General features: G+C 44.6%; 1 protein-coding gene across 2 annotated transcripts in view; it reads right to left on the reverse strand.

Annotated features, from left to right (window-relative positions):
* The window catches only part of LOC144828272 (uncharacterized), an 86,418-nt gene that overhangs the window by 44,300 nt on the left and 14,820 nt on the right, over nt 1-27,298 (reverse strand). For both annotated transcript variants that reach the window (XM_078686351.1, XM_078686350.1), the window contains exon 3: nt 26,592-26,747. In XM_078686351.1, the coding sequence (XP_078542477.1) occupies nt 26,592-26,747 (156 nt within the window). The remainder of the gene's footprint in view (nt 1-26,591; nt 26,748-27,298) is intronic.

The following is a 27,298-nucleotide window of genomic DNA, read 5'->3' on the forward strand; positions in this document are numbered from 1 at the left end:
GGCCTTTCCTTAAGGCTATATTAAACCAGACTCAGCAAATGTGTGCACATGTGACAACTTCTCAGAGCAACACACATTACATATTATGTTATCTTGCACTCACTATGACCCCCTGTGCAGAAAGTACATTCTTGCCCTGTTAAGGGGCCAACAATTTGTGCAAGTAAGGCCAGCCCTGGTGTATTTACAAATGTTAGGCTCACCTATAATCTGTGTCGGGGAAGCAAACGTCTTAATTGGGGCGATCAGAAATAGGAATAGGATGAAGCAGAGTTAACCCCACTGAATAAGTTGGTAGTATGTTTATGTCCATTACACTCAATGTAACATTATAGTCATAAATGTGTTTTTTATCCTTTTTTGTTAACATTTTAATGGGGTTTAAGCACATCAAGACAAGAAATGCTCTTCGATGTATACGATGTTTTATACTGATTTGCTGTCTTATGTTGCACTTGTAAGGCTCTAATCAGCCGAATAAAGTTGATTTTGATTTGCATTGATTTGATTACACCCCAGCCAATCTGGCTTCTGACCTACACACTCAACTGAGTCTGTACTACTGGAAGTAGTAGATACACTGAAATTAACTCCAGACCTAGGAAAAAATGCTACAATGATACAATTGGACTTATCTGCAACGTCTGATACCATTTCGTATATCCAAAATCAAACAAAGCATTTCCTCTACCACCTTGGCCTAGATAAAATCCTTTCTTACCAACCGTAGACAAACAGTGCCCCTAGCCAATTCCACAGGGCTCTTCTCTCAGCCCTCATTTATTGAACATCGATATGGCTCAGCTGATCTCGCTAATAACTTCTTTTAACATTGACACAACCTCATATGCAGATGATACGCAATTGATTCTGGCCCTAGACAAAAACACGACTAAAACAGAGCTTCATTTTAAGCAATGTACGACAGAGGTCATCCTGTGGATGAGACTCAACCATATTAAATAAAATACGGAAAAAAGCAAGATCCTATTGGTAGGGAAGGACAATCCCTTTAACCTGATCCAATGGCGGCCGGAAGATGCACCTGATCCACAAAGTACACTTGGGGGTACACTTTGATGTCTCTCTCTCGATTCAGCCACAGTGTGCTTCAACCTTTTAAAAAAACCTTAACATGTTTCCTATTTTATTCCCTACTCCACAAGGAAGACTGTAGCTGTAGCACTTATCCTATGTAGACTAGACTAATGCAATAGCCTTAGCCTTTTCGCAGGAACGAACAAACAAGTAATAAAAAAGCTTCAGGTTGTACAGAATGCAGCGGCCCGTTTGTTGCTGAAAATGCCACCTCGGTCACCGGCCACTACAGAACTCAAAACTCTGCATTGGCTGCCCATCCAAAAAGAACCTCCCACTTTAATGTATAAAACCCAGGGTGGAAAATCTGTTGCAGTTTTGGGAACAAGAGCATGGAACCTCTTGCCCAAAAAACTAAGGGTGTTGGAATGAGAAACCCTATTTGGGAAAGCACTGAGAACCTGGATATTCGGGGCCACAGATGCATTATGTTCCTCACTGGTGTAACAGGAACACGTCTAATTGAAACTAGTAATAAGGGTCTATGCCAATGTGGTGAGTGTTTTTTGCACTCACACTGATGCACATCCACCGTTCCACAACAGACAGAGGAATTGTGGGACATGGACAAAGTAGGCTCATCACCTCAGCCAACAGACAATAGAAGGCACCATTATGGAGTATTGATTTCACTTTCAAACATTAACAATGCTATTAAGAATAATGGTGTGGAGATCAGACCTCCAGCAGATAAAGTGTTTTCTTTTTTGTTTCTGTACTTTTACATTTTATAGCACCATATGGTCCACCGCTTATTAATATTCTTTTAATACATCATTTTCCTTTAGTCACTGCTATCGCTCTCTTGGCACACTATGTACTGTCAGGAACCTGTATCCTACTTACTCAGAGTACCTTGCTTGCCAGGAGTTATTATTTTATGCGTTTTATATGGTGCACACTTGACCGGAAGGTATCAGAGCACTTTACAGAGTAAGCACAACAGTAATAAACATGAGTTACATAAAGAATAGATAACGTATATGGTAATGGTTAAAAGAGTAAACGGTACAGTGGGATATGTAAGCAAAAAGGGAGCAAGTAAATGAGTTACATGAAGTGTAAATAAAAACACATGCCAACATTATATAAAAGAAGAGTCCAGTAGACAACAGCAAGTGAACAAGTTACATGAAGTGTAAATAAAAATGCAACATTATATATAAGAAGAATTTGATAGACAGTAGGAGGTGTGGACATTAGGGTAGAAAGTAAATAATGTGGGGAGTTGCCAGGTTGTGGGCAGTAGATGCACAGTGTTCCCAAGCTAGAGAACAAACATTGCAACATAGTACTAATGTTCATGACAACTTAGTACTTTATAAAGAGAGCACAACAGGAATAACAAGGGGCACATAGAGAGTGAATACAAATATATAATAACAGTGAACAGAATTAAAAGAAATAAGTCTGGACTATGGGAACGCCATCCTAACAGGGACACCAAAAGCTCACCTAGCCCCACTAAGGTCAGTCCTTAACATGGCAGCCCGACTCATAACTGATGTAAAAAGATTTGAACACATCTCACCAACCCTCTTCGCACTCAACTGACTCCCCATGGAAGGGAGATGTATTTTCAATCTGGCCTGCATCACTCACAATACCCTTCACACCCAATCCCCAAACTACCTAAAGAGCTAACTAGTAGAAGGAGGGAAATCCAGAACTCTGAGAAGCACCAAATCACTTCTGCTCATCACTCCGAAACTGAAAAAGAAAACAACCCAGAACCGCTCCTTCTCTGGCAACGTGCCGAGGATCTGGAACGCACTCCCGATTGACCTCAGATGCAACCCCTCCTTATTTTGCTTCCAAAAGGACCTGAAACTCTTTCTTCTCACCCAATACTTTACCGACCAAAGCAACCATCCCAGGCATCAATTACCTAGTCGACTCCCCGCTGACTTTTACCTTCAGAGATGGTGGTTCTCTGACTGTGTCAGCCACCTGAGTCCTTTTCCCCTCACTGGATACGTAAGTATGATGTCTTTGCTTTTATCTTTATGAATCCTCATGTGCAGCGACGTTATGCAGTTCTTTTGTTTTTCCTTTGTGTATGTAAAGCGCTCTGATATCCACGGGTCTAGCTAGCACTATATAGAACTTCATAAATAAAAAGGTGGAGTATGTAAAACAAAATAGCATCCAATAGGTGGAGGAGTGTGGCTCACTGATTAGAGCGGCAGACCCTGATGCAGAGGTCTGGCCCGGGACCAGGGTTCAATTCCCGACGCGGCAGGGTCCTGAGCCCAAAATGTCCACGGACTCGATAATTCTCGCCTCGGTGCCTATTCTAATCATGGGGTCCCACGCTGCAACTCTGGGCAATAGTTGCTTAATCTCCACTACGGCGGCCCACCCGCTGCGGGATGCTTGGCTTTCACCCTGGGGATACCCAGTAGGGGTTATCTCACAGGGAAAACCCAGGACGGGTTCCCAAGGCAAGCGCCTTGATGCCTTCGGGTGATACGTGCGCTATATAAGTCGCAATACATACATACATACATCCAGACCCCAAGTAACATAAAGTGTGAATACAAATGCAGACTGGTGATAAATCAAAGAAGAATCTGAAAGATAGTGAATATAACAGCTGTGAGGAAGTTGTCTAAGGGGTTTACAACGGTGGGGAGAGTCGGTGTGCAGTTTTACCTGAGTTTTCCTTGAGGTGGAGAGACATAGCTTTAAGTAAGGATATAGGGCAACACATATTCAAGCCTCAGTGAGAGAGGAATTTGTTGAAGAGAATATGTTTTACTTTATTCCTGAAGAAGGATGTGGGTGGTTTGCATCTGACCACAAGGAGTTTTAGCTATTTGGGGCCATTCAAGAAAAGAATCAGTTACAGGTTTTCTTTTTTTGACATTTTATGGCTCAAGGTGTAATATGCACATACTTCTGGCAGATCTGTTTATACTCGAATGGGTCAATTTTTGGTATAGGTTGGAAGGGGTGTTGTGGTGCAGCGCTTTATGAGTCATGGAAGATATTTTGAAATGCATCCTGGCCTCGAAAGGAAGCCAATTCAGGAGCTCAAATGTCAGGGTTGATGTGATCATTCTTTTTAGAACCTGTGATGAGCCGAGCTGTTGTATTAAGTGTTCCCTTAAGAGGAGCAAATGAGGTTTTAACGAGGCAATCTAGGGTAGTGCTATCATATTCTAGAATTGAAAGAACAAGAGCATGAGTCACAGTTGTGAGGTCTGCCGGGGAGGAAAGGTTTGAGTTTCCCAGGGATATGCAGCTGATGGTTAGCTCTGCTAGTGATGGTGCAGATGTATTTTAGTCTGGAGAGGTCATTGTCTAAAGTAATACCTAGGGATTTGTCAGAGTCAACAATGTGCGGGGTGCAATTCACTGACTATTAACTAACTCTTGCCATCAGCCATATATGCATAAGACAGGGCATCCACACAGGGGGTTTATAGTTTAGGTCACTTTTCTTTATTCCTGGCTGTCCCGTCTGCTTACCCATGTCATCCTTGGGCTCTCCTTCACATCATGGTAAAGTTATCTATATCACATTAAAAACTCAATCCACCTACGTAGCGGAGTGAGACCCCTAGACTACAGGATCCCACTTGAGTTACAGTTGTACATTTTTCACAATAGCCTATGGGTGAGAACAAGTGAGGACAGGATTGCCTCCTTGGACTTACCCTTAGGCATCCTGTGTGTACCAAGTCCTCAGTTCACAACATTATCATAACAGCAAACACAGTACATTTAGACTACAGTATATTGCCTTAGCCACCACAGCTATAGATGTAAAGTATTTCTACAAAGATACACACACCATCCTTTGCTAACTTAAACAAGAGAGAGTGGGTTTCTCCTCCCTCATGCCCTCCAAAGAAGGACAGACTTGGCTGAACTGTCTGTCGAAAGTTTCAATGAATGTAAATGTACATACGTATTATCACAAAATAAAGTAAGTATCATCTAACTCCACGGACCATGTCTGGATGTAGCCTTCCATCAAGAAACAAAACTCTCTGACATTGAGAGTAGTAGATCATGCCGTGACTGGGTATGAAGAGAAGTTGATGCCGAAAAACATGTGTAGCAATGACCCTTCTTGACCCTCTTGCAAGTCACATCTCAAAGAAGGAGTGGCAATCCTCATATAGATTGGTGAGACCCTGGGGACCATTTGGTCCTCAGAAGTTCAGTACAGATCCATTCCTTGATGCTTGGTTCTGCATATGGACCAATCTCCTCTAATATTGAGATGTTTAGAACAAGAAATATACTTCAGTACCCACACTCAAATATACTGTTGGGGGAGGCAGGAACATTGCACCAGACCTATATCTGGACACATCTGTTCACCCCAAATCTAGGAACGGAGCAGACAGAGGCCTCCTCCTAGAGATCCAATCCAATTGCTCCCACTATGACACCTGAAGGGTTCTCCACCCAGCAGACAGACAACACACACAGACTTTCTGTGTAGACAGAACGTGTAACCAGATGAACTACTTCTTGACTTTGACCTTACTTCGTGTGCGATGTCTTTTGTTAAACCAAAAAGCACCTCGGACCACAACACAATTCAAATATGACTTTATTTTAGTTTAAGCAAGCCCACAATACTCAATGCAACTGTAGTGGTTGGCACTGAATGTTGAGCTCGGTCTGTGGCAGTTGAAGGTCAGACACTGCCTGAGCTCTGCCCTGAGGTGGTTCAGTCACAGAGAAATAAACAAAGTGAAGAAACTTACCTTGCCTCTGTACGTCAATACTACATTTTTCGTGGCAATGAGTGCTGAACCACCTACATGGACCCACATGCCTTGACTTGAGGTCACCCCGCTGTCTGCGCCAGCTTCAGTTGCTGCACCAGTTCGATATTCGACATCGAATCCTGGTCGATGTTTCCACTTGCTGGGTGTGGCGGAAAGCATCAGATAAACATTGCTGTGGGTTTCAAAAGGACGTTGTAACGGAATGTGTTTCACGTCAGAGCTATCTTGTGTGTTGAAAGAAAGTCTGTGCCAAACGTGGTACTTCAGGTCAGAGCCATCTTGGGTGTCCAGTGTAAGTCCGCTTTCCTTTGTGTCCTGTGCAAAAGAAACAATTGATGGACGGAATGCTGGACAATGCAAACATTCACCCCCAGTCACAAGAATCTGGGTTTAATCCATCATTCTTTTGCTCACCAAAACACCCCAGTTTGTGTTCTGGGCTCACAGAACACGATGGAGGTCACGCGTTCAAGTGCTTGCTCTACTCATTTTCTTGTGATGTTTACCTGTCCGGAGCCATTCGTTGCTGTGTGAGGGAGCTTGTTCCCTGTGAGTGAGCTCCGCTATGCGCTGCAGCTGACTGTATCTATGTGACAATCTACAATTTTTTCAAACCCCTCACTGCCTTGTGAAGGGGGACACTTTATTACACTGCTTTCTTCACCGTCTGCTCGCTGTGAGTGCGCATTTTCTCATGCAGTTCTGTGCAGGTTGGTGAGGTGGAAGTGGCATCCCCACACAGTACTCACAGTCAGTTTGTGCATCAGCCATCCTCCAGCTCTAGTGCCTCTTTGAAAAGTATGTTTGTTTCGGTACTCTAACCTGGGTTTTGGGAGAACGTATCCACACTGCTGTTGGTGGAGTTTGTGTTATATTGTGTCTGGTGCTTATTCTGCCTTTGTGATGTATTGAATCATTTCTTTTTCTTTTCTCTTAGTCTCTGGTTTGAAACCATGCAGGCAGTGGCACCCCACCCCAAGTAGTTGTAGAAGCACCTGGTGAACCCCCACATCAAGTGGAAACAATGGTTTGATGGTTTCGATAAGTACTTAGATGCAATTGATGCAATTGGGTTCAGGGCTGAGAGAAGGAAATATATTCTTCTTCATTCTTTGGGGTGTGAAGGTAGGACCATTTTGAAATATTTGCCTGATCCTGTAGTTGAAGGAAATGATATCCTTGATGAATACCGAGACACAGTAAAGACTCGAAGCCAGGTTCGACATTCAAGCAAGTTTGGTCATGTTGCAACATAAGTTTTTCCATACGAACACTGAATGCAAGCAAGGATGTTTACAACTACATTACCGCATTGAGACGGTTACATTGACAAATAGAATTCATTGTTTTTCCTGCAAACATTTGTTTCAGGTGTGGTCACATGGCACACGTGAAGAGTGGTAAACAGTGTCCAGCAAATTATGTAAACTGCAGGATTTGCAATAGCCCTGGTCACTCTACTAAGGTTTGTCAGTCCAACAGAGGCAAACAATCGTCTTCTGTCAAATGTATTACGGATGATGAAGTAGTTGATGAGGGAGACTTATTTATTGGCAAAGAACTCAGACATATGGTTATGGTGGTACAGAGTGAAGACGTTTTAGTGGGTATTCTCAAACTATGTGTGGATCCATATGTAGAGGTCATGGTTGGAGACATGTTAAAATTATTGGTAGATTCTGGGGCGTGTATCTCCATGATTACATAAGAGCTCTATGACAGTACATGGCCAACAAGACCACTCTTACCCCCTGATCGTAGGGCAGTCTCCTATGAGGGATGTGAGATCAATTTGTCTGGTTACATAGAAGATATTTTGGAGACCGGAGGGAGGAAGATAGGAGGAAAGTAGTAAGTTGAGTACAAGGGTTTGAACATATTGGGCTGGTTCCACCAAGGGTTATTTTGGATGGTGCTCAAACCTGGAACTAGGGAACAAGAATTGGTGGTGAGAGACAATTTAGATCTGGCGGGCATAACTACACATTTCCCAATGTGTTTTCAGGTAAGTTAGAGAGAGTCAAAGATTTTCAGAATAGGATCATAGTAAAGGAAGGGGCTAGGCCTGTTAAGCATAAGCTGAGGAACGTCCCTTTCAGTATAAGAAAGGAATTAGAAAAGGAACTCAATTTCTAGTGCAAGAGGGGCATCATTGAACTTATTTACTTGTTGCTGTGGCTATCTCCTTTAGTTGCTGCACGCAAATAGGATCGTGAGTTGAGAGTTTGTATCAATCTCTGCTGTTTGATAAAGGAGATCTGGGTGGATTCTCACCTGTTGCCTAACTTCAACAAACGTTTGGCAGGTTTGAAGGATGCTAAATGGTTTTTCTAAGTTAAATTTAGCCTCGCCCTATCACCAGGTTGAATTGGCTCCGGAGTCTAGGCACCTTACTGACTATGTTTCCCCTTTTGGTACTTCCCAATACGTTTGTATGCTGTTTTGCCTCGCGTCTGTGGTGTCTGTTGTCCAGCATGTAATGAACAATATTCTCAGGGAAATCAACGGGTTGTCTTTTTCCAGGATGACGTTTTTATTTTTGCTCCAGATAGGGCATCCCATGATGCTACTCTCCAGGAGGTTTTATTTAGATTTCAGTCCAGTGGTGTGGTGTTGCAAAAAGATAAGTGTGTTTTCCTTACCAAGGAAATTAAGTACTTGGGGCATTTGGTTACCAGCCAAGGTGTTCTACCGATACCAAGTCTGGTTGATTCATTACTCAGACCAAAGCACACTCAGACAAGGCTGGTCTCAAACCCTTCTTAGGTTTATGCTAATTTTACCTGCGGTGTGTCCAGGACTTTGTCACCAAGTTGAGGCCTTTGTAACAGATGCTCATGAGACAGGCTGTGTTTGAATGGAATGTTGAGTGTCAAGAGGAGTTCAATTGGGTAAAGCAATACCTTATCTCACCCAAAGTATTGAAACAATATGATCCTGAACTTCAAAGTTATGTTATGTTATGTTAATGGGGTTGCTTATATAGCGCACGGCTACTCCGAGGAGTGTCCCGGCGCTTTCTAACCCACAACTGAAAAAGGGGAAACAGAGCATAACATCTTACTGATTATAAAGCCAGGTCTTCAAAGCTTTTCTGAATGCAAAAAGATTGGAGGTGCGACGGAGATCAACAGGAAGAGAGTTCCAAAGTTTAGGGGCAAGATGTTTAAAGGAACGTCCTCCTATCCTGGCCCTCCTGATGGGGGGAACCGTTGCCAGGCCAAGACTTTCCGAACGGAGGGATCTGGTGGGTTTGTAAAAAACAAGCCGTTTTTGAATATACGAGGCCCCGACCGAATGGAGTGCCTTGTGAGTCAATGTGAGAGCCTTGAAAGTAATCCGCTTCTTGACAGGAAGCCAATGAAGGGAAAAAAGCAGCTCTGATGCCCTGGCTTGCCGAGGTAGGCCAAAAATAGCCCTGGCCGCGGAGATTTGAACTACCTGAAGTTTATGCAGGAGATAATCAGGTAAACCCAGGTATAGAACATTCGAGTAGTCAATCCTCGAGCAAATCAGAGCCTGTACTGTCAGCTTCCTATGAACTAGAGGAAGCAGAGGAAGGAATTTTTTCGCAGCATTTTTAGCAGACCGAAGCAGGTGCTGGTGAGACCAATGATCTGTGCTTTCAGCGAAAGGGTGTTGTCGATTTTAATCCCCAAGTTTTTCGCGACCACAGAGGAAGAAGAGGGTGGAGACATGCTCACCGGCCACCATTCTTGCCAAGGCGGATCTGCCTGACAGCCGAAGAAGAGAGTAGAGCAATGGACTGACAGGCGAATGATGAAATATTTGTAAGCATGTGAATTCTGAACTCTGCCAAAAAGTACTTTGACTGTTGATGTAAGTAATGTAGGGGCTGGTGTTTTTCTGAGTCAAACTAAAGGCGGGGAGGTGAGGAGAGTGCGGTCTTGGACAGAGAAAAAATACTCTGTCATTGAAAAGGAGGTACTAGCCTGTTAGTGGGCTGTAACAAAGTTTTGTAACTATATATGTGGCAGGAATTTATGCCTTCAAACTGATCACAAACCTCTGACTTTCATCAAGTGGGAAAAACATTTAAGGAATTACTCCACGTATTTCTCTAAATTGTTGCAGTTTGACTTTGTATCAGAGTATATCCCTGGCAGTACGAACAGTTGTGCGGATTATCTTTCACACTCATCAGAGATTGTTGAACGTGACTCTGATGTGTGTGATGAAGACAAGGAAGAATTTATTGTGGCAGCTGTTGACCTTCTGCAATTGTTGTCGATCTCTGAGACTGAGTGGCGCCAAGCTGTGAGCAATAATGTTTCTATATTGACAGTTATGTGATATGTGGAGACAGGTTGGCCAAGAGAGAGAAATCTGAGTTTTGAATTGAGACGTATGTTCAAGTAGCAGATGACTTATCCATTGTGGATGGTTTGTTAATAAGAGCTGACAAGTTGATTATCCCTGTGAGTTTGAGAACTGGCATCGTTCTACAAGACCATGAGGACATTTGGGAATGGCCATAACTAAAAAAAGAATCAGACTGTCCTTTTGGTGGCCCTCTAGGGATAGGGAGGTTGATGATGTTGTCAAGGAGTGTGTTATCTGCTCTAGCTGCAATCAATCTGTGAAATGACACACTCATCCCTTCCTCCCATACAGCTGCCGTCTGCACCATGGGCGAAGTTGGGGTTCGACATAGTTGGTCCTTTCAATGTACTTGACAATTTATCAAGGTTTGCGCTGGTCGTTATGGACTACAATACAAAATAGTCGGAGGTGAAATTTGTGATAGAAGTGACTTCCAGGACTGCTGCTGAGTTTTTGAAAGATGTGTTTTTGAAGGAGGGTTTTCTGAACCTCTTGTGACAGTCAATGAGACAAACTTTGCGTGTAGTGAAGTCAAAATGCTTCAACAAACCAGTGGGATTAAACACCTGAAATGCTCACTGTACCACCATCAAACCAATGGTTTAGTAGAACGAATGAACAGGGTGTTGGGGGGTTGTAAACAATTGTGTGGTAGCCAAAGCTGACAAAACAATTGTTTGGTTATATTGTACTACTCCTCATGCAACCACTGGGGTGTCACCGTTTGAGCTGTTGTGTGGTCATAGATCCACCACCAGTTTTTGCATCAGATGGATGAATAAATGAGTTACATTTTGACAGTGGACAGATGCGAGTGTGAGGGGTTGTATGACCATGAAACAAGAGAAACAAAAGAAATATTTTGATGTAAGGAAAAATGTTAAAGACATTAAGGTGGTAGTGGGAGATTCTGTGTGAAAAAGCTGCACATGTGAGGAAGAGGGTTTCAAATTTGTGCCACTTACCAAGGTTGTGAAAGTTAATGGTGAATCAGTGAAGAGTGAAACCCATGTAGTGGTTATCACTGAATGTTGAGTTAAGTTTGGAATCCTACTGTGTGAGGGTTCTATGTTGAGTGTTGCTGGCTATGGCAGTTGGAGGTCAGATGCTGTTTGATCTCTACCCTGAGGTGGGTCAGCCATGGAGACATAAACAAAGTGACAGAACTTACCTTGCCTCCATACTTCACTGCTACAGGAACATGTCAAAATTCTTTAAATGAATGCAATGTCTCATTTAAGTTACATATTTGTGAAGGTGGAGCTACTTGCAGGCTAAAAATCTCCAAGATGGCCCTACTGAGATAGAATTCCTGCTCTGGCAGCCTGTTTGAGAGCAACAGGATTGGGTGGCCACACAGCAGATGGGGGTTTTGTATTAGCCCCCGACTCTGGCAGGCCTCATCCATTCTCCCTGACCATGAAAGACTGCAGCCCGGGAACCATGAAAGCAGGACCCAGGTAAGGGGCATTCACTGCAACCAGTGGGCATGTCCTTTCATATTTGGGTCAGACACGAGAAACAGGCCTAAGCAACACGAGAGACTGAGACGGGCTTGCCTCACCTAGGATGACATAAAGGCACCTGAAGACCAATGAGGAGCCTTGCATGAGCCCAACTTAGCATGCTTCCCCTCCCCCTTTACAGAGAAGAGAAGAAGACAGCTTGAAGTGACGTGACATCGAAACAGAGATAAGTGGTGCACTTTGCCCTCAGTCTCTTTATTCTACATGAGAGCCCAGAGACTGCCTTACCTGACCAATAGTCACTTGCTTTGCTCTTCCCCATCTTCATCTAGGATAGTTAATTATTTGGCCCGAGGGTCACAGTCCCTTCACCTCAAGTGTGGACTGCTCTATAAGGTCCACTGGGGCAGAATATGCTGCCCAATGAGATGCTGCCCCAAGGTGGCTGCATTGCAGATCTTACCTGCTTTGGGGTTACATGAGCCCCTGCTCCCTGGAAGCATGGAGACACTGCACTACACTGGACTGGGCAAGAAAATGGAGATTACCCTAAGGCCTATGGACTCAATAATGTACATCATTTCTGGTGACCCCCATAAGACTCACTGATCATCCCCTGATTGGACTTATTGGCAGGGTCATGGCTGACCCTTTGACAGTCTCTAGCACCACTCACTGATGCGCTATTGGTCCACTTCTTGACAGAGTGTCCTCTGGTCTTTTGGTGGCCCCCGTATGCTGCAGCCTAAACCAGCAGCACACCAACTACTCTTTTCAGATGCAGTCACCCACTACAGGCCTCCAGCCACACTGGCACCCCAACTGGAAACACCTCAGGCTATAGAGATGGCCTTGCATGCCATACTGAAAGAGATTTTAGAAATAGGGACCATCTTTGTGACCATGGACTTAAAACGGACTAAATTTACCTTGTAGGTAAACTACCTACACCAGGAGGTCACTGCCAGGATTCTACATGGTCCAGAGTGTGGACCAAGTAGAAACTCAAAACGGACTGGGGATGATACAATACCTTTTCATGCACAAAGTCACAGATTTAGAAGACAGATGGGAGAATATTATTTTAGGTTTTTTTGTGCCTGAGGGATGGGAGGGGGGGATGTGAAGGTTTTCCTCAGGACTCTAATTCCCAAGCTGTTGTAGCTCTGTCAGTTGGAATCCCTGGAATTTCATTGAGGACACAAGGCCTGTTCTCTTTCCTAAGTCCTGAATTGTCTGCCCCCTCCAATTGCTGCCTGCCTTCTCCACCATCAACATGCCTGAGCCACTAGACAAGTGGCAAAACATAACTCTACCCAACTGGTCTTTGATGTACATGATAGTACTAATTCAGCAGATTCCTCTTCAGAACCACACACCAGACACAAGGAGTTTTTCACTTCTTTGGCCCCATCTGTGGTGTTGGGACAATAATTTTGAGTTATTGGACCCAGCCTGTTTGCAGATCACAATTAATGGAAAGTCTAGGAAGTTCAATGACCCAAGTGACTTGGAAACCTTCCTAAACAAGTATGACAATGCCTTGTTGGACATGAGGGCCCCTGGATATCGTCTTCTTCTGCTATCAAGACATTCAGGGCTTCTGAACCCCACTATCAGAAACAGCAACATTTATTGGTGGGGTTACTCAAGGGATCGGATTGCATGGGGCTCAGTGGGGAGGTGGAGGCTGTAAAAAAGAAAAAACTTAAATATTTTGAAGCACACAAAATTCATATATACAACCCACACCCACAATTTACAAAAAATATAATGCAACATATAGAACAATCAAATAAATTTTGGACATTACCTACAAACAAATACAATAACACATAAACATATAAAAATGAAACATGAAAAAATCAAACATGAAAAAATTAGACATGAAAAAATGACATACACTGAGGAATTAAGGATTTTCTTTTTGATTTCACTATACAATATTGAAGTCAACAGTGCCTACTTTTTTGTCTACCCTCTCTATGTCCTAATTACTTCATTAGCTTTCTACAGTATATCAGACAAGGGGGATTCCTCTTTGGTAGCACTTGTTGAGTAGAGATGCGTGGTCGACGAGTTTCGAACTGAGGTGTTATTAGAAGCAGTTCTCATCAGGACAAATAGCTGAAAAAGGACAGTGACACTATATTATAATGTTATCAACTAGCCAACAGCGTCATAAACAACGCACCACCGTTTTGACCTCGGTTACCTCTATAAGAGATCAGCCAATCTCCTTTCAAATCTTTTTATATATATGGCTCCACAACTGATTTCCATCAACGATACTTAGAGACAAGAAGAAGAAGAGAGGAACAAAATTATAAGAACTCCGTCCCAGAATACATCTTATGGAACATAGTGTTCATAAGTGTTAGAATCTACACTTATTCATTTGCTTATGTGGGAGAGGGCGCACCAACGGCCATCCTAACTGTTAAAACAGCTACTGAAAGATTGAAAAGTAGCAGGGGGCTGTAATGTACTTTCTAAACAGGAGTTGACTTGTTTACATAATGCCAAAACTTGGACAGCACATACCTTGTGTGTTTTAAATTGTCACACGTTGTGGTTTCTTGCCGACAAGAGTAATTTTAAACCAGGGTCAGCAACTGGTGAAATTCCCAAATACAAAGTCGCTCGTGGTATTTATTAAAACTAAAAAACTAGTCACATTGTAGTTCGTGGTTCGAAATGTAAAAATTGGCGATCTTTGGAAAAAGCTGTTGAAGGCAATTTCCCATGCTCTCTGTTCATGCATTTGCTGTGTGATCAACTTGATGTTTGGGTTTTTTTTATATAGCGCACGAACACTCCAGGGAGCATCTTGGCGCTGCGACTTCATTGCTAATAGATTGTCAGATGCTTTTAACTGAGCTTTAGATGTTGTTTGCAGTTTAGACAAGGGTTTTACACTTTGATTCGGCCAATCCATAAATCCAAGTTTTTAAGGATTTTTTAAAGGTTTGTTCAGATGTAGTTGCTCGGAGGTGAGCTGGGAGTATATTCCAGGCTTTGGCTCCTAAAACTGCCAATGATTTTCCACCCTTGGTGGCCAGTCTGAACTTAGGGACAGACATTAAGTTGGCCGTAGCTGATCTGAGTTCTCTGTTCGGGTGGTATCTGTGAAATATATTGGCCAGATATTTTGGGCCGCGTTTATGAAAGCCTCTACATGTAATCACGAGGATTTTGAATAATATACGTTTCTGGATGGGGAGCCAGTGCAACGTGTCCAAGGCGGCTGATGCTGATGACCTTCTGGGCCATCTCAAAACTAGCCGGGCCGCCGCATTTTGAACCATCTGTAGTTTATGCAGGGTGGATTTTGCCACCCCTGCATACAGACTATTACAGTAGTCAATTCTCGATGTAATTAGAGCAATTGCTACTGTGCGGCGGGCAGGCAAAGGCAGGTAGTCAAAGAATTTGCATAGGCCCTTGATGATGTTAAAACAAACGGCAGCTACTTCCTTAGTTTGTTGTTTAAAGGATAGCATGTCGTCGAATTTTATGCCCAGGTTTCGAGTTGCACTGATGGTATTTGGGGGAGCTTCCACATCCGAAGGCCAACAAGTGTGTGGAGAAAAGAGATTGTTTTTTCCGAATGGCAGGATCTCTGTTTTAGCAGAGTTGCATCTAAGATGATTATCATGCATCCAGTTGAAGGTCACAGTCAGACACTCTTTCAGGACCTGTTCGGCCCTATCTGTATCATCATCCAGAACTAGGACCAGTTGAGTGTCGTCTGCGTATGCAACTGTGCTTACATTATAGGAGGCAATTAGATTGATCAGGGGTGCCATATAAAGATTGAATAGGGTGGGGCTCAAACTAGAGCCCTGAGGCACCCCTGAACCAATTTCCTTCTCCTCCGAGTGGAACTGACCCAATCTGATTATCTGTTTTCTGTGTAATAGAAAGTTTTTAAACCAGTTCAACACGGTGCCCCCTATGCCAGCTTCAACCAAGCGATGTAATAAAATTGCATGGGACACCGTGTCGAAAGCTGCAGATAGATCAAGGAGAATTAGGATTGCCTTCCTCCCTTGATCCAGTGCAGCTCTTATGGTTTCTGTTGTTGACAATAGTGCTGACTCTGTAGAGTGGTTAGCTCTGAAGCCTGCCTGATTTGGATGTAGGATGTTATTTTCCTCTAAGAATGTTGAGAGTTGCTTATTGACCAAGGTTTCAGCACATTTACACAGAGTGGGGAGTTGTGAAATGGGTCTCAGATTGGTTAGAACAGATGGATCGTGTAGAATCTTTTTTTGCAATGGTTTTACAATCGCAGTCTTCCATGTGCTGGGAACTTCTCCCGATTGGAGTGATGCGTTGACAATGGCGTTAATCATGGGATTCACCTCATCCTTAATTGCATGGACCAGTGTGAGGGGACAGGGGTCGAGTGGCGAGCCGGATTTAATTTTTGACATAGTTTGCGAGGTGTCAGCCAGATCAATTGTGGTGAAAGTTTTCCATCTAGTTATCTCGGAATTATTCTCTGGAGCTCTGTTTTCATTATTTAAAGAGATGACTGGAAAATTTCTCGTAATGTTGACAATTTTTAGTTCAAAATAGTCTGCAATCTCATTGCAGAGAGTCTGTGATGGTGGTATTTCCTGAGATAGGAATTTTGGATCTCGAAAACTCTTGACAACGCAAAATATTTCCTTTTGATTGTTCTGAGAGGCTTCTATTTTATTTGTGAAATAGTTTTTTTTGGTGCGTTTAATTTGTGCATGGTAATTCCGTCTTGCTGTTTTAAAATTGTCCTGGTCGTCCTTATTGTAGTGCTTACGCCACTTGCGTTCCAGTTTGCGTACTGTGCGTAATAGGTCTTTTAATTCATTGGTATACCAAGGGGATGAGCTTTTCCCTTGTTTGGGTTTGGATTTGTTGGCTCCTCCAGAAGTCATTTTCTCCCCTATGGATCTCATCCGTTTTTCATAGCTGAGGTTGTCGCTAGTCACATTACCAGTTATCAATGGTTTGTTCTCTTTAGCCCAGTTTGGTAAGTCCGGGTGCTCAATGATTTTAGTCCAACAGGGAGTTGGTTTCTCATTTCTGAATCTGTTTGATTTTGTATTATTAGTTTCTTTCGCTGTGAGATGAAATGCGATAAAGTTATGGTCGGTCCAGGTCTGGGGCAGGGGAGTGGATACTTTGATGGTATTAAGATTAGAACAGACACAGTCTAATACGTGGCCCGCTATGTGTGTGGGGTCATTCGTAAGAATTGTAAGCCCTAACACATGCATAATATCTCTAAAGCATTGTACATTTGGATCAGTCATGTTGTCAAGGTGAAGATTTACATCTCCCAATAAAGTAAAATTAGCTGCTTTAAGCGTCAATGTGGTAAGTACTTCCCCCATACTTTCCAGGAAATGTTTCATTTGACCTGGTGGGCGATAAATTAATGCTCCCAAGAACATGAAGGAGTCATGGGCCTGTAAATTAAAGGCTAGACTTTCAGCACCTTTAATGTCAGGTAATTCAAAGATGCTACATGTGAGGGTCTCACGGTGTATAACAGCAATCCCCCCATCTCTGTGTATAGGCCTATCCAGTCTTTGTATCCTATAGCCAGGTGGTAGTGCACATATAATGTCTGGATTGGACCATTCTCTCAGCCACGTTTCTGTGATCATGAGGCAGTCCAAATTATTCTCTGAAATTAAATCATATATGTGTAATGCGTTCTTGCACATTGAGCGTGCATTGATTAGTCCACCATTGATGGTTTTATATGTAATTTTAAGGATGTCCTTGACATAGGGTTGTAGAGTGTGTTTACTTACAGTGCACGTAATGGGTCCTAGCCATTTCTCAACCTCTATGACATGATTACATTGTATAGGACTGGTATTAAAAGACAATAATTTTTCTCTAGACATCTGACCTGGTAGCATTTTTGACAGGTGGTGCAGCCCCCAGCCCGTCCTTAGCGCGGACGGGCGCAGACGGGCTGGACTTTGGCGCGCTTCCGACGCGCCCGCTGATCGCGTCCGCTGCGCGGAGGAATCCCCGTATGCTTTTATGCAGGATCCTCAAATACTAGAGCGCTGGGGCTGTATGTACGCCCAATATGGCTGCCAAAATGCCGCCTCTCACTCAGCACCTTAATCGGCTGGGTATGGGGCGATTTTTCAGTTTTTAGCAGTTAAATTGCAGCGTTTATCTGTGGGCAGTGATCCTTTTAAAATAAAAAGACTTTGCGGCGCAAAATAATATTTTTTAAAACAAGTACAACAATTTCTTGCAAATCGTTATCAATGCTCTGTTCTATCCCCCGGATTCCGCCTCAGGGGAGCAATGGGCAATGTGGTCTCGCGAGCAGATTTGATTCTCTGCTTGTATGCAGGATCCTCAAATACTAGAGCGCTGGGGCTGTATGTACGCCCAATATGGCTGCCAAAATGCCGCCTCTCACTCAGCACCTTAATCGGCTGGGTATGGGGCGATTTTTCAGTTTTTAGCAGTTAAATTGCAGCGTTTATCTGTGGGCAGTGATCCTTTTAAAATAAAAAGACTTTGCGGCGCAAAATAATATTTTTTAAAACAAGTACAACAATTTCTTGCAAATCGCTATCAATGCTCTGTTCTATCTCCCGGCTTCCGCCTCAGGGGAGCAATGGGCAATGAGGTCTCGCAAGCAGATTTGATTCTCTGCTTTTATGCAGGATCCTCAAATACTAGAGCGCTGGGGCTGTATGTTCGCCCAATATGGCCGCCAAAATGCCGCCTCTCACTCAGCACCTTAATCGGCTGGGTATGGGGCGATTTTTCAGTTTTTAGCAGTTAAATTGCAGCGTTTATCTGTGGGCAGTGATCCTTTTAAAATAAAAAGACTTTGCGGCGCAAAATAATATTTTTTAAAACAAGTACAACAATTTCTTGCAAATCGCTATCAATGCTCTGTTCTATCCCCCGGCTTCCGCCTCAGGGGAGCAATGGGCAATGAGGAACTTAGCTTGATAATACGTAGCCAGACGAAATACCATTTATAATTACTTCCGAGCTATCCATAACTCCAACGTGTAAACTCTGCTTGGCCATTTACAATTCTGATCTTGCCATAACCGGGCAGCACTTACTTTTGAGTAAATCTTGGCCAAGCGTTGTGGATGGCCGTCTGCTCTCCTCACGATTCGGGATACCACGACTAGCGCGTCTCAGGCATTTAACTTCCTGTTTGTCACATGGACTCCGGGTTGCTGGGAAATGTAGTTCTTTTGGCTTTCATATTTTAGATCCAACGTATATACGAAGCTTGAATATTTAGGTTGTTTATCAAGGTTGTATATCGGATGTGGCATATCATAATTGTTCTGGAAAATCAATAGGGGATGTGACAATTGTATATTTATACATGTTTCCAAGGGAATCGAGCATTTTGGCTGTCACGTGATCAAGGTGCTGATGGGAATTGTAGTTTCACAGTCTTGCCGGCATGTCTATGTGAAATTTGAACCATAACATAATGTAAACAAAAGCCTACGTTTGTATTTTGGCAAAATCACGCTTGTGACTAAGTTCCAACGTCCTAATGTCCCTCTCACAGATTATGTTTCCAAGGGGATCGAGCATACTTGTTGTCACATGGTCATAGACCTGATTGAAAATGTAGTTTTACAACCCTGCAGCCGTATCTGTGTCAAATCTAATGCAGACAAAGGCATAAGTTTATATTCTGACAAGATAACACTTATGACTTGGTGCACACGTCCTGATGTACCTCTCACAGGTTGTATATTTCAGATAATTCATTTAAGCCATTGACTGCTGTGTCGAATTTTACAATCAATAAAGCTTCTCTCTGTGTAAGTTTTATTTCTAAATCTCCTCCTCGTGGGTCGGATTCCAACTTTGAAATCACTGTCCAATGCAGATCCTGTTCTCCATGATTCTGGTTGATCCAATGGTTCTTGCGAATCCTCATTTATGCTGAGATATTCTTTGCCGTATTTCTTGATTTGTCTTCCCAATATAGAGTTTCTGACATGGGCATAGGATCCCGTAAACTAAGTTTTTAGATTTACAATTAGTGAAGGTGTCATGTTTCCAATTTATGTTATTATGAGAGAAAACAACGCCTTCCATCGTCTGATTACAACAAACACATGTTCCACATTTGTGGTGACCCTTGATTGGAGGTAGACCCAAGTAGTCTCATAGAGTTTGTCTAGAACCACTTCTTGGTAGGGCTGCTCGAACGTCCTGTCGGCCAATGCTGTTATTCTATTTTAATGCAAATAATGGATATTCATTCAATGTGTCATCTAAATGTTGGACCAGATGCCAATTTTGGCGAATGACTTTCTTCAAAAAGTTGGTATGGGGCTGAATGTCGCGACGCATACTAGGCGGTCTACATTTGTTTTTTCTTTTCTTTCCAAAAGTGTCTCCCTCTGAGTCCACCATGCCTGCTTCATTGCATGTTTCAGTAAATATTCTGGATAATTGCGATCTTTTAATCTTTCAGCTAACTGGTTGGCATAAAACTAGTATTCATCTTTGAATGTGCAATAACGTTTTATCTGTAAAAATTGGCAATAAGGGAGGTTATCCTTTAGGTTTCGTGGGTGTTGACTGTTGTAATGTAAGGATTTATTCCGATCCGTTTCTTTCCTGTATAAAGTTGTCACCAAGACCCCTTCTGAAGCGTATACTTCCACGTCCAGAAATGTCATCCTTCGTGGTGCATGATTCATGCTAAACTTAATGTTAGCTGATTTGTTGTTTAGCCACTCGAAAAACTGAAGTAAAGTTTCTTCATTCCCAGTCCATATCATAAATATGTCATCAATATATCGGATCCAATATACTGTGACTGAATGGGTTATTGTTGTAAACAAATTTCACTTCAAATTTCGCCATGTACAAAATGGCCAGCTCTGGAGCGAAAGGGCATCCAATGGCACATCCTTTGGTTTGAAAATAAAATTCATTTTCAAATTTAAAGTAATTTTTTCGCAAAGAAAAACTAGCCAATGTCATTATGAAGTCGGTTGATACTATGGTTGGTTGTGGTCTTGTCTCCAAAAACGATTGTATTGCTTCTAACCCTTCTTCCTGTGAAGAATCACAGACTGCATGTCCCTGCACAGCCCCTCCTTTACAGGTGATAGGATCACAGACTGCATGACCCTTCACAGCCCCTCCTTTACAGATGTCAGAACCACAGACTGCATGTCCCTGCACAGCCCCTCCTTTACAGATATCAGAATCACAGACTGCATGTCCCTGCACAGCCCCTCCTTTACAGATGACAGAATCACAGACTGCATGTCCCTGCACAGCCCCTCCTATACAGATGACAGAACCACAGACTGCATGTCCCTGCACAGCCCCTCCTTTACAGATGACAGAATCACAGACTGCATGTCCCTGCACAGCCCCTCCTATACAGATATCTGAATCACAGACTGCATGTCCCTGCACAGCCCCTCCTATACAGATATCTGAATCACAGACTGCATGTCCCTGCACAGCCCCTCCTTTACAGATGTCAGAACCACAGACTGCATGTCCCTGCACAGCCCCTCCTTTACAGATATCAGAATCGCAGACTGCATGTCCCTGCACAGCCCCTCCTTTACAGATATCAGAATCACAGACTGCATGTCCCTGCACAGCCCCTCCTTTACAGATATCAGAATCACAGACTGCATGTCTCTGCACAGCCCCTCCTTTACAGATATCAGAATCACAGACTGCATGTCCCTGCACAGCCCCTCCTTTACAGATGACCAAATCACAGACTGCATGTCCCTGCACAGCCCCTCCTTTACAGATATCAGAATCGCAGACTGCATGTCCCTGCACAGCCCCTCCTTTACAGATATCAGAATCACAGACTGCATGTCCCTGCACAGCCCCTCCTTTAGAGATGACAGAATCACAGACTGCATGTCCCTGCACAGCCCCTCCTTTCCAGATGACAGAATCACAGACTGCATGTCCCTGCACAGCCCCTCCTTTACAGATATCAGAATCACAGACTGCATGTCCCTGCACAGCCCCTCCTTTACAGATATCAGAATCACAGACTGCATGTGCCTGCACAGCCCCTCCTTTACAGATGACAGAATCACAGACTGCATGTCCCTGCACAGCCCCTCCTTTACAGATGCCAGAATCACAGACTGCATGTCCCTGCACAACCCCTCCTTTACAGATGACAGAATCACAGACTGCATGTCCCTGCACAGCCCCTTCTTTACAGGTGACGGAATCATAGACTGCATGTCCCTGCGCAGCCCCTCCTTTACAGATGTCAGAATCACAGACTGCATGTCCCAGCACAACCCCTCCTTTACAGATGACAGAATCACAGACTGCATGTCCCTGCACAGCCCCTTCTTTACAGGTGACGGAATCATAGACTGCATGTCCCTGCGCAGCCCCTCCTTTACAGATGTCAGAATCACAGACTGCATGTCCCAGCACAGCCCCTCCTTTACAGATGACAGAATCACAGACTGCATGTCCCTGCCCATCCCATCCTTTACAGATGACAGAATCACAGACTGCATGTCCCTGCACAGCCCCTCCTTTACAGATGACAGAATCACAGACTGCATGTCCCTGCACAGCCCCTCCTTTACAGATGTCAGAATCACAGACTGCATGTCCCTGCACAGCCCCTCCTTACAGATGACAGAATCACAGACTGCATGTCCCTGCACAGCCCCTCCTTTACAGATGATAGAATCAGAGACTGCATGTCCCTGCACAGCCCCTCCTTTACAGATGACAGAATCACAGACTGCATGTCCCTGCACAGCCCCTCCTTTATAGATGACAGAATCAAACACTGCATGTCCCTGCATGGCCCCTACTTTATAGATGACAGAATTACAGACTGCATGTCCCTGCACAGCCCCTCCTATACAGATGACAGAATCACAGACTGCATGTCCCTGCCCATCCCATCCTTTACAGATGACAGAATCACAGACTGCATGTCCCCGCACAGCCCCTCCTGTACAGATGACAGAATCACAGACTGCATGTCCCTGCACAGCCCCTCCTTTACAGATGTCAGAATCACAGACTGCATGTCCCTGCACAGCCCCTCCTTTACAGATGTCAGAATCACAGACTGCATGTCCCTGCACAGCCCCTCCTTTACAGATGACAGAATCACAGACTGCATGTCCCTGCACAGCCCCTCCTTTACAGATGACAGAATCAGAGACTGCATGTCCCCGCACAGCCCCTCCTTAACAGACGACAGAATCACAGACTGCATGTCCCTGCACAGCCCCTCCTTTACAGATGACAGAATCAGAGACTGCATGTCCCCGCACAGCCCCTCCTTTACAGACGACAGAATCACAGACTGCATGTCCCTGCACAGCCCCTCCTTTACAGATATCAGAATCACAGACTGCATGACCCTGCACAGCCCCTCCTTTACAGATGAAAGAATCACAGACTGCATGTCCCTGCACAGCCCCTCCTTTACAGATATCAGAATCACAGACTGCATGTCCCTGCACAGCCCCTCCTTTACAGATGACAGAATCACAGACTGCATGTCCCTGCACAGCCCCTCCTTTACAGGTGCTGGAATCACAGACTGCATGTCCCTGCACAGCCCCTCCTTTACAGGTGACAGAATCACAGACTGCATGTCCCTGCACAGCCCCTCCTTTACAGGTGACAGAATCACAGACTGCATGTCCCTGCATGGCCCCTACTTTATAGATGACAGAATTACAGACTGCATGTCCCTGCACAGCCGCTCCTTTACAGATATCAGAATCACAGACTGCATGTCCCTGCACAGCCTCTCCTTTACAGATATCAGAATCACAGACTGCATGTCCCTGCACAGCTCCTCCTTTACAGGTGATAGAATCACAGACTGCATGTCCCTGCACAGCCCCTCCTTTACAGATGATAGAATCACAGACTGCATGTCCCTGCACAGCCCCTCCTATACAGATGACAGAATCATAGACTGCATGTCCCTGCACAGCCCCTCCTTTACAGATGACAGAATCACAGACTGCATGTCCCTGCACAGCCCCTCCTTTATAGATGACAGAATCACAGACTGCATGTCCATGCACAGCCCCTCCTTTAGAGATGACAGAATCACAGACTGCATGTCCCTGCACCCCCCCTCCTTTACAGGTGACAGAATTACTGCCTGCATGACCCCGCACAGCCCCTCCTTTACAGATGATAGAATCACAGACTGCATGTCCCTGCACAGCCCCTCCTTTACAGATGACAGAATCACAGACTGCATGTCCCTGCACAGCCCCTCCTTTACAGATGACAGAATCACAGACTGCATGTCCCTGCACAGCCCCTCCTTTACAGATGTCAGAATCACAGACTGCATGTCCCTGCGCAGCCCCTCCTTTACAGATGACAGAATCACAGACTGCATGTCCCTGCACAGCCCCTCCTTTACAGATGACAGAATCACAGACTGCATGTCCCTGCACAGCCCCTCCTTTACAGATGACAGAATCACAGACTGCATGTCCCTGCACAGCCCCTCCTATACAGATGACAGAATCACAGACTGCATGTCCCTGCACAGCCCCTCCTTTACAGATGATAGAATCACAGACTGCATGTTCCTGCACTGCCCCTCCTTTACAGATGTCAGAATCACAGACTGCATGTCCCTGCGCAGCCCCTCCTTTACAGATGACAGAATTACAGCCTGCATGTCCCTGCGCAGCCCCTCCTATACAGATGACAGAATCACAGACTGCATGTCCCTGCGCAGCCCCTCCTTTACAGATGTCAGAATCACAGACTGCATGTCCCTGCGCAGCCCCTCATTTACAGATGACAGAATCACAGACTGCATGTCCCTCCATAGCCCCTCCTTTACAGATGACAGAATCACAGACTGCATGTCCCTGCACAGCCCCTCCTTTACAGATGACAAAATCACAGACTGCATGTCCCTCCATAGCCCCTCCTTTACAGATGACAGAATCACAGACTGCATGTCCCTGCACAGCCCCTCCTTTACAGATGACAAAATCACAGACTGCATGTCCCTCCATAGCCCCTCCTTTACAGATGACAGAATCACAGACTGCATGTCCCTGCACAGCTCCTCCTTTACAGATGACAGAATCACAGACTGCATGCCCCTGCACAGCTCCTCCTTTACAGATGACAGAATCACAGACTGCATGTCCCTGCACAGCCCCTCCTTTACAGATGACAGAATCACAGACTGCATGACCCTGCACAGCCCCTCCTTTACAGATGACAGAATCACAGACTGCATGTCCCTGCACAGCCGCTCCTTTACAGATGACAGAATCACAGACTGCATGTCCCTGCACAGCCCCTCCTTACAGATGACAGAATCACAGACTGCATGTCCATGCACAGCCCCTCCTTTACAGATGACAGAATCACAGACTGCATGTCCCTGCACAGCCCCTCCTATACAGATATCAGAATCACAGACTGCATGTCCATGCACAGCCCCTCCTATACAGATATCAGAATCACAGACTGCATGTCCCTGCACAGCCCCTCCTTTACAGATGACAGAATCACAGACTGCATGTCCCTGCACAGCCCCTCCTATACAGATATCAGAATCACAGACTGCATGTCCCTGCACAGCCCCTCCTTTACAGATGACAGAATCACAGACTGCATGTCCATGCACAGCCCCTCCTTTACAGATGACAGAATCACAGACTGCATGTCCCTGCACAGCCCCTCCTTACAGATGACAGAATCACAGACTGCATGTCCCTGCACATCCCGTCCTTTACAGATGACAGAATCACAGACTGCATGTCCCTGCACAGCCCCTCCTATACAGATGCCAGAATCACAGACTGCATGTCCCTGCACAGCCCCTCCTTTACAGATGACAGAATCACAGACTGCATGCCCCTGCACAGCCCCTCCTTTACAGATATCAGAATCACAGACTGCATGCCCCTGCACAGCTCCTCCTTTACAGATGACAGAATCACAGACTGCATGCCCCTGCACAGCCCCTCCTTTACAGATATCAGAATCACAGACTGCATGTCCCTGCACAGCTCCTCCTTTACAGATGACAGAATCACAGACTGCATGTCCCTGCACAGCCCTTCCTTTACATATGACAGAATCACAGACTGCATGTCCCTGCACAGCCCCTCCTTTACAGATGACAGAATCACAGACTGCATGTCCCTGCACAGCCCCTCCTTTACAGATGTCAGAATCACAGACTGCATGTCCCTGCACAGCCCCTCCTTTACTGATGACAGAATCACAGACTACATGTCCCTGCACAGCCCCTCCTTTACAGATGACAGAATCACAGACTGCATGTCCCTGCACAACCCCTCCTTTACAGATGACAGAATCACAGACTGCATGTCCCTGCACAGCCCCTCCTTTACATATATCAAAATCACAGACTGCATGTCCCTGCACTGCCTCTCCTTTACAGATGACAGAATCACAGACTGCATGTCCCTGCACAGCCCCTCCTATACAGATGACAGAATCACAGACTGCATGTCCCTGTACAGCCCCTCCTATACAGATGACAGAATCACAGACTGCATGTCCCTGTACAGCCCCTCCTATACAGATGACAGAATCACAGACTGCATGTCCCTGTACAGCCCCTCCTTTAAAGATGTCAGTGTCATATACTGTACATATTCTAAACATCTCCTCTTTTAAAGGTCTTGGAATCTCTCAGCTGCAGATATTGATCTCTAACTCCCCTGCAGATCCTCAAAGTTATTAAGTTTGGAGTCACAGACTGTGCATACCTTGCGCATACCCTGTACTAGAGATGTCAGTTATAGACTGTGCCCTGCACACCCCCAAGGGACAGATGTGTAAGTCACAGACTGCATCTACCCTGCCCATTACCAGTTTAACAGATGTCAGGGTCCATACACACTCTCGTACATACCTTCCACCTCCCCTTTGTTGCAGAAGTCAGAGTCACAGCATGTTCTACTGATCTGGAGATTGAACCCAGAGTTTTGGAACTGAAACCCTTTTCCACAGGCTGCTTGTTCGGAGGGATCCATACAGTCCTTGAACGCAGTTAGAATAACAGTATCCCCTGTTGGCACAAAGACATGGTTTGATTAAATGAAAAAAAAAATATCAGTATGAGTTCCTGAGCAGACATGGTTACCTTGAAGGAGTCTGGGTGAAACAATCAAACCAAGAAAAAGTGAGGGTTTAATGCGTTAAAATAGCATAATTTCAGTGTTTATCGTCTAAATGTCATTTTTAAGTAGAGGGAACATCCCTCGTGAATTGGTTTTAGATGGGGTGTCACGCTTTGCCCATCTCATACCTTTTTCCACAATTCTAAACCACTTTCAATAGCTCCAGGTAGGTTTCCAACCCATCAATTTATGCCAGCTGTGCCACTCCATACAAAAGCCTGTCTTAAGCAAATCAGTACTGACCTGATACCCATGAGAACAATCCATCTCAAACTACCAGGCAAGGCCATCCCCGGAAGGGAACCCAAGCACCACAGACCTGTTACACCATTAACAGGTCTCTTTAGTGAGTTATTGCTTAGCTTAGGGGCCTCTGGCACTGAGAGGAGCAAGGGACCCCGGTAGGAACTTATGCCAGCCAGCACATGTTACCCAATCA

Source organism: Lissotriton helveticus, chromosome 4_1, assembly GCF_964261635.1.
Source record: "Lissotriton helveticus chromosome 4_1, aLisHel1.1, whole genome shotgun sequence".
Taxonomy (NCBI): domain Eukaryota; kingdom Metazoa; phylum Chordata; class Amphibia; order Caudata; family Salamandridae; genus Lissotriton; species Lissotriton helveticus.